Here is an 8,916-nt window from a genome sequence, read left to right as displayed (position 1 = left end):
TACCCACTGTATATATATATATATTATTTCTTTTTTATTTTATTTAAATTTTTTCATTTTATTTTATATTTTTAATATTTTTTTATTTTTTTATTTTTATATATTTTATTTAATTTTATTTATTTATTTTGTTATATTATTTTATTTATTTATTTTTTTCAGGTCCAGCAGGCAAAATAATTGGTACACATCTAGCTTCACACATTTGAGGTTTCATTCATGTCTGCACAAATGTGCAAGATGACTCATGCATAAAAGTTTAATACCAAGGTTTAAGAGCTTTGAAAAGTCCCTAACTTGAAATATGAGGAATAGTAAAAGTGATTCCATATCACAGGGGATTTCAAATGTTTTCATGCCATGGACCCCCAGGTGGTGGTGGTTTTTAGGACACCTAAACATTAAAATCCACTGGAGGGTTTTTTTCCCCACTAGGTCACGTGGTTATAAGTTCTCTAGAACCCTTTTAAACCTCTTGCACACTCACACACACGCTTATAAACCACCCCCTCTGCTTCCTCGCACACATGCTCAATAGAAGCTATTTCAGGGGCACATGAATAGAGGGCTTTTATCCCCCCCCCCCCCCCCCAGAACACTGACAAAAACCTTGATGTGTGTCAGAAGTTCAAATCCTCTTCTCCTTGTCTCTCACGCTACCAGCGCTCGGCACAATAGACTCATCAAAGCCTCACACCAAGGAAGCTCACGACTGCTTTAAGTTTAGGTGTGTGAGATCATAGCATATGGTTTGTGTGTCACATGATGCCTGGGTGGATGAAAATAAGCAGTCTGTGAGTGTGCGTCTTGGTCGGTCTAGCAGACTCATTTCACCCTGCTGATGATTCAGTGACATACTTTTTCACTTTAAAGTGACAGACAGCAGTCTGAGAGATGCACACAAGTTTGAGGTAAACAAACTCTTACAGTTTAGATATACTTCAGACGTGAACGAGTGTTATAGAATACATTTGAGGGAAAAAAGCTCTAAAAATAATAAAAACGCTAATAATACGATGATATTATTGCTCTGTTCAATTTTGAAATTATGAACTGTTTTTTTCCCAATGCAAACTTTTCAAACTTTAGTGTTTAGTATTTCTTCAATATTAAATTGCATATATAATTCAAAAGTTAATCAAAAATAGGTCAGGTCATGAGGTCAGGATTAGTTTTGTTATTGTTACCTAAAACTAAAATATAATTATTAGATCAAAAACTACATTTAATAAAAATGAGAAATGTTGCCTTTGCAGCTAACTGAAATAAGTTTAAGTACTAAAATTACTAAAACTAAAACTGAATTAAAAATAAATTAAAGCTAAATAGAAATACACCCCTACTAAATATTAGATAAAAAATGTAAAGAATTAACATTTTTATAAAAACTTTAAGATTGTATGTACTAAAATTTCTAAAATTGAGTTAAAAATAAATGAAAGGTAAATAGAAATATTAAACACACACAATGCTTTTTTTTTTTTTTTTGCAAAATTGTTTGAGGTCGGGATCAATGTTGTTATTTTTATTCTAAAACTAAAACTATTCGAAAATATTAATATCTTTATTTCATTTATCAAAAACAAAACAAAAATATTAGACGAAAAACTTAAAACAAACTTGAACAAATATTAGAAATGTCCATGCCTTGGAAACTGACTGAAATAAAACAAGTTGACAAAATCTGAAATGAACTGAATTAAAAAATCAATTAAATCTAAATAGAAATATATAAAAACCCAAAATTAATAAAAATGACAAAAGCACAAAACTAAATTATTAAAACTTAATAATGGTATATAAATGGTATTCAAATATAATCCGGCCATAGAATCAACACTGTATCATCAAAAAAAATAAAAATAAATAAATAATATATATATATATATTTTTTTTTTCCTGTTACACCGTGATACTCTTTAAAAAAATGATTTACTTAGTTAAAGTCCCCCTGTAGAGCCCCCTATATTTTGGCCAGTCTGAGCTGGTGCCCCAGTGAACCCTGTCGAGAGCTGGAAGAAATTAGAGAGCTCATCAGGTACTGCGAGTGTATGACTGCGTTGTGTGCAAGCTTCCTGTAAATCCAACTGAAGAGCCAACCCCTCCGACTAGCACAAAGAGCTTTTGCATCATCATTTGCATTACCTGTTTGTCAGAGCAAAGTGAAGCGTTTGCTTAGGCCTTATTCTGTGCTGCTTCAGTCAGCCTTGGTAAAGCTTAGATAAATGATGGCTTTTAAAAGTTAGACGTGCTCCTGCAGAGATACTTAGGAGGTGCTGCTTTTTGCGGTGTAGTTTTTGTTGTAGCTTCTTTTGTTGTTTGTTACATGATGACTAACATTATTGTTCTCGAAACTGGTCTGAATGTCAGGTAAGCGGATGTTTGTAACAAACCTCCTTAAGATTGTTGCACCGAAATGTAAAATAATATTTAATATGCCTGATTTGACATGACTACAATAGGTAACACAAAGTTATTTTTAAATGTCAGATCAGTAAGAAATAATCATCATTTTCACTTTTGTACAGTGTAGTGTTTTTTTTTTTTAACTATTCAGTTTTTATTTATTTTGAGGTTTCAAATAATTGTGATCTCGATACAGTTCAGATTTCCACATTTGGAAATATTCTAGCCACCTGTATGTTCACATATATATTTAGCATCCCAAAACACTTCTCAGTTTGCATTGGTTTGCTATTGTGATATTCAGTGTGCTGCTTTGAGCTTTTAGTTTGTCTATGGCATTGCTTCTAAGATCAGTCCTGGTGTCTCGTACTAACAGCAGCCATTCTGTTGGTGAAATTCACTATTTTCGTGTGCTAGACTGAAAAGAAATGGCTTAAAGGGTTAGTTCACCCAAAAATGAAAAATAGGCTGTGTTTTATTCAGCCCAGAGCCATCCTAGGTGTATATGACTTTCTTCTTTCAGACGAATCCAGTCGGAGTTATATAAAAAATTGTCTCTTATATTTCAAGCTGTTTAATGCCACTCAGCGGGTGTTGCATGCATCAGTCCAAAAGAAGTTAAATAAAAAGCGCCCATCCATTAAAAAAAAGTGTCTCACACGGCTCCGGGGGGTGAACAAAGGCCTCCTGTAGCGAATCGATGCATTTTTGTAAGAAAACTATCCATATTCAAAACGTAATAATCACTTTAAACTAGATTGCGCTCACTGTTGTAAACGGAAGCAGCTTCGGGTGGATGACGTATGAGGTCGGCTTTGCGCATGTAGCATATGTGTTTACTCATCTCACCTGCACAAAAACAGATTCAGTATTCCTCAAAATGAATAAAAACTGTCAAATGTAAACTGAGAAAATTATACTAACCTGCAATACTTAAATATGTTAAATAACACAAATATCATTTATGTATTTAATCCCATTTTATTAACCAATGTCTTTGCTACTGATCTTCGATGATCCAATTCATCCATACTAAGCAAAAATGACACTTTATGTGTATCATTTGTGTATCATTTTTGTTATTGCTGAATAGTGTTGAACTTTAATTTCCTGCGTCATATTCTTCATGCGATTTGTTTGAGTGGCGCCCTCCTTCAGCCTGAGGCATATTCATTTCACTTTTGTTGTGAAAGGGCTTTTACATTTGTAAAAGAAGGGCTTTTTATATTAAAAACAAACAAGCAAGCCCTGCCCAGATTTGAAAAGTAATGCAAAAGTAACGTGTAACATTACTTTCCATAAAAAGTAACTAAGTAACGTAATTAGTTACTTTTTCAGGGAGTAACGCAATATTGTAATGCATTACTTTTAAAAGTAACTTTCTCCAACACTGCAAAACAGTATGTACCGCACAGCTTTGCTTTCTTTTGTATCACTTTAAATAAGGTGACTCTCAAAGCCTTTCTTTCTTTCTTTCATTTGTTTTTTGACTTTCTATAATTTTTTATCATTTGTTATTTTTTACAATTTATTTTTATGATTTATCTTTAATTGTTATTATGTATTATTATAGTATATTTTATATAATTATTTATTTTACATTTTTAATATTTATGCATTTATTTTTTATAATTTTTTTCTTTTTTTTTTTCTTAGCGTAACTTGGTTCTTTATGATGTGTTCTGTTGTAGTTATAGTTTGGAGGGTCTAGCAGCAGGGATTGAGGATGGCAAACGTTGGATACCACAGTCTGGAGGTCCATCCACGGAGCAGCGAGGGGTTCAGAGGCAGGAAAGTGAGGAGAGGGGCTCACTGATGTCTCTCACAGAAGAAGGTCCTGAATCTGATTTGAGAGAATGCAGCAGTCCAGCTGTTCAGGTAAGACAAGATCTGTCTTCTCCAAATCAGGACATTTGGGTTAAAATACAGAAACCATTTGAAATTGTTACTTGAAGCCAACATGAAACGAACTGATAGTACTTCTATAACTTTATCACTGAGTATCTGAGTTTGTGATTTCAGAAATCAAGGAAGTATCATCAGTTCAGACACAGCGGTCCATCTGTGACTCTCCCCCTCACAAAATCAGTCTCTATGCTTTCCATCAGCCATCGGGACATAGATGGTGAGTAAAGCTGCTTTATTTCCATTTCTTTTCTCAGTTTCTGGCTTCTAGAGATTGCTTATATAACAGATTGTTTGCTAGAAACATCTTTTGCTCTCAGTATACCGGATTTTTCTAATTAATTCCTTGTTTCAGAGGTTGTACGCGAACAGGTGGTACCAGTATAACATGATTTGTTTTCCTCATCTGGTTTGTTTTAGTTGTCCTCCACCCATTTCTCAGGCCCCTAAATCATCTGGTTTAATAAGTACTTGCTCTGACTTTTCCATCCCCAATGCGGCCGCCCAGTGATAGGAAGGATTCGGCGAAAGAGGCAGATCTCTTTTACCTTCAACCTCTCACCGATCCTCCCTAAATCTAAAACTGTCTTTGCTGTCACCTCTTCATCTAGTGATGAGGAGGACATCATAAGTAAGTTGCAGTAAGAACTGGATAATAGCGTCTTCAGTATAGTAACCTCCAGCATCTCGTCCCTAGAAGATGTCCTGTGATTCGCAGTAGATGTAGAGATAGATGAAATATGCTAGTCACCTTTGAAACCTGTACCTCAAATAGAGCAATACATTTTCTGGATCAGTTTTCAACTCAGTTTAGGGGTTTTTAAACACATATTATAAAAGAAATAATTCACCCAAAAAAAAAATAATTCAGTTTGAAAGCATAGCTTTCAAAATATCTATTTGAAACTTGGTGTTTCATGTTATATAAAATTGAATAATGCACATTATTTTCAAATATATTTTTCCTCCGTTAATAAATTTAAAAAATGTCAGTCTGATCCTCCATATAATAGAAGAGCGCTATCATATGTAGTCATGTACCAAAAATATGCAATCGAAACAAATTTTCAGTTTTGACCAAAATAATTGAAGCTGAAATCATTGACCAAAACAGTGATATTTAATTAGCATTTCTTTATTGACGCATTTTGATTGTATCGCCATGTATTTCGTGTACACTACAACAAGTAAACATGTCAACAGTGTGAACGTACTTCACCATGACCATGAAGCTAGAGTAGCAATATGTACAATTTGTTCAGCTGAAATATAGAGAGGCAGCTTGTAGACAAAAAACTTTTCTCAGGCCCCTAAATCATCTGGTTTAATAAGTACTTGCTCTGACCTTTCCATCCCCAATGCGGCCGCCCAGTGATAGGAAGGATTCGGCGAAAGAGGCAGATCTCTTTTACCTTCAACCGCTCACCGATCCTCCCTAAATCTAAAACTGTCTTTGCTGTCACCTCTTCATCTAGTGATGAGGAGGACATCATAAGTAAGTTGCAGTGAGAACTGGATAATAGCATCTTCAGTATAGTAACCTCCAGCATCTCGTCCCTAGACGATGTCCTGTGATTCGCAGTAGATGTAGAGATAGATGAAATATGCTAGTCACCTTTGAAACCTGTACCTCAAATAGAGCAATACATTTTCTGAATCAGTTTTCAACTCAGTTTTTGGGTTTTTAAACACATATTATAAAAGGAATAATTCACCCCAAAAAATAAAAATTCAGTTTGAAAGCATAGCTTTCAAAATATCTATTTGAAACTTGGTGTTTCATGTTATATAAAATTGAATAATGCACATTATTTTCAAATATATTTTTCCTCAGTTAATAAATAAAAAAAATGTCAGTCTGATCCTCCATATAATAAAAGAGCGCTATCATATGTAGTCCTGTACCAAAAATATGCAATCAAAACAAATTTTCAGTTTTGACCAAAATAATTGAAGCTGAAATCATTGACCAAAACAGTGATATTTAATTAGAATTTCTTTAATGATGCATTTTGATTGTATCGCCATCTATTTCGTGTACACTACAACAAGTAAACATGTCAACAGTGTGAATGCACTTCACCATGACCATGAAGCTAGAGTAGCAATATGTACAATTTGTTCAGCTGAAATATAGAGAGGCAGCTTGTAGACAAAAAACATAATTTTTCACCTAATGAGAACATGACACCCTGAAAAACATTTTGAGTTCATTACCTAATTACACAAATTTAATTACCAACATTTTATTCTCGGTTTCAGTTTTCATGAAAACATTAATTTTGGTTTTGGTAAAAAAATTTATTTTATTATTATTATTTATTTTTCTTAATAAAGTGTATATATATACTTTTTTTGAGAATCAATAAAGAATGCTGGGAAATTTCTCGCAATAATAACAATATGATTTCATGATATACATTTTATATGATATAGTTTCAAAAACTCCATATCGATTAAAATGGTCTTGCACGTAGCATGTTCATGGCACCACGAGTCATTTTAATCTGGTCGAGTTGCTTGACCAAGCACTAACTCTTTTTGCAAAAAGACGGTTTTGCATGTGTACATAAATCAGGCTCTATCACGGGGCGACGAGGCTGTTTGTTGTTGGCGATGCTAATTTGACTCCATCATTGTACTTGTAGGCATGACGTCATTCACCAGTACCACCAGTTCAATGGGATACAGGTTGGACACCCATGACTATTTTGGCTCATTTCATTTTGGCATTTTTGGAAACACTGGAAGCAGAGTAATGCATGTATTTATATCTTGATTTTTCTTTTCTTTTTTAGCATCACAGAGGAGGAGTGGACCTTTAAAAGGAGATTTTGAAAAAAGTACCACCAAAGTGAGCCGGACGTTCAGCTACTTGAAGAACAAAATGTACAAGAAAGCCAGAGTAAGTCAACTTTTGTAGTCAAGTTATTTCCTCTCTACCAAAAATGTAGATTAGATCATCTGTTTCATTCTTACTGATGACTGGGTGTAAATTATCACCCAGTCAGTCAACTGAAGACAGGAATTTACCATAGTACTAAAATGAATGAAGAAGTAAATGGTGTCAGGTTCTTTCTGAGCATTAGAGGAAATAAGACAGGAAGTGGAGGCACGGTAGTGTTTCATTCTTTACTGTTAGCTCAGCATTTTACCCTTTTTTAAGGGCCAGTACTTTATTTACAAACTGCAGAGACATAATGTGAAGTGGGGCACAAAAGGAGTAATTTTTTTGAATAATATTTTATATGTTGATTTAAAAAAAATATGTATTTTTTAGGCTATTTTACATATAGCATTTCTGAATTGACCTCCTATTAATACTCTAAACTTCACAAAAGTCATTCAGCACTCTAATTTCAAGGCCTATTGGCCTAGTTTCACGTTTTCATATTTTGTGCTATGTAAAATGAAGCATTAAAATTAATTAATCTGCTACATACAGGCATTTTGGAGTTAAATGCACTTTTAAACATTCAATTTAACCCTGAAAGGCTTTCATCTATTGGCTATAAATGATTAGATAAGGGTGTTTTTGCAAAAAAATTAAAAATAAAAGAGACAGATTTCATCAGCACTTTGCCGTTCTTAGACCAGCGACAGCAGTGTAATAAAAAGGAAGTAAGAGTCACAGCACCTCCCAGCTCGAGTTGGATCGCTTCCTCCTGAATCTGAGGTGATGCTGAACTTCTGGTCTCGGTCGAGAGTCTTGCAAAGGCTCTGGCTCCTACAGTAATGTTATATAGAAAGTTTTGCGAGGTGCAGGGCCGCTATCAGATGATAAGGACCTTGAAGGGAGAAGAGGTAGGCCGAATCTCAGTCACTGAGCGATGATTTGCCCCGTTGACTTTTTGTTGTGGTTTGTCTTGTGTTTTTTTCTCTCTTCACACTTCTAGGTGTTCACATTTTCTGAAATGGTTAACTCCTTAGTTGCCTAACAGTGACTTGCTCACTGTTTATTTGTCATAGTGATTGTCTTTTTAGTGCATTTCATCCACAACTGACACATTATTGACAGTAGTTTTTATTTATGCTGCTTCAACTGTGTGTAATTTAATGAATATTTAAAGTTTAGAATAAACCAGATGGTATTTGTTACTTTAGATTTTTATTGCCAAAAATGGTTGTTTCTGTACAGTTGCTTAAAGGGTTAGTTCACCCAAAAATGAAAATTCTGTCATTAATTACTCACCCTCGTGTTGTTCCAAACCCGTAAGACCTTCGTTCATCTTCGGAACACAATTTAAGATATTTTTGATGAAATATGAGCGCTCTCTGACCCTCCCATAGACAGCAAGGTAACTACCACGATCAAGGTCCAGAAAAGTACCAAGATGATCGACAAAGTAGTCCGTGTGACATCAGTGGTTCTACTGTAAAGTTACGAAGCTACGAGAATACTTTTTTTGCGCAAAGAAAACAACTACTTTATTCCGCATTTTCATCTCTAATGCGTCACTTTGGACGAGCGTTCACGACAGTACCATGGCGCGAGCTTGTGGCGGTGCAAAAAAGTATTCTCATAGCTTCGTAACTTTACAGTTGAACCACTGATATCACACGGACTACTTTGTCGATCATCTTGGTACTTTTCTGGACCTTGAA

General features: G+C 34.5%; 1 protein-coding gene across 1 annotated transcript in view; it reads left to right on the top strand.

Moving 5' to 3' along the window:
• Positions 1-8,916, top strand: part of LOC107594755 (A-kinase anchor protein 13-like) — a 72,700-nt gene that overhangs the window by 44,544 nt on the left and 19,240 nt on the right. Inside the window, 6 exon segments of the mRNA XM_016284929.1 lie at positions 1,941-2,038; positions 4,098-4,284; positions 4,429-4,531; positions 6,960-7,002; positions 7,110-7,124; positions 7,126-7,216. Of these exon segments, the coding sequence (XP_016140415.1) occupies positions 1,941-2,038; positions 4,098-4,284; positions 4,429-4,531; positions 6,960-7,002; positions 7,110-7,124; positions 7,126-7,216 (537 nt within the window).

This window comes from Sinocyclocheilus grahami, unplaced genomic scaffold, assembly GCF_001515645.1.
Source record: "Sinocyclocheilus grahami isolate Dianchi unplaced genomic scaffold, SAMN03320097.WGS_v1.1 scaffold190.1, whole genome shotgun sequence".
NCBI classification, from domain to species: Eukaryota; Metazoa; Chordata; class Actinopteri; order Cypriniformes; family Cyprinidae; genus Sinocyclocheilus; species Sinocyclocheilus grahami.
The sequence above is the reverse complement of the archived record's forward strand: the minus strand, read 5'-3'. Positions and strand labels throughout refer to the sequence as shown.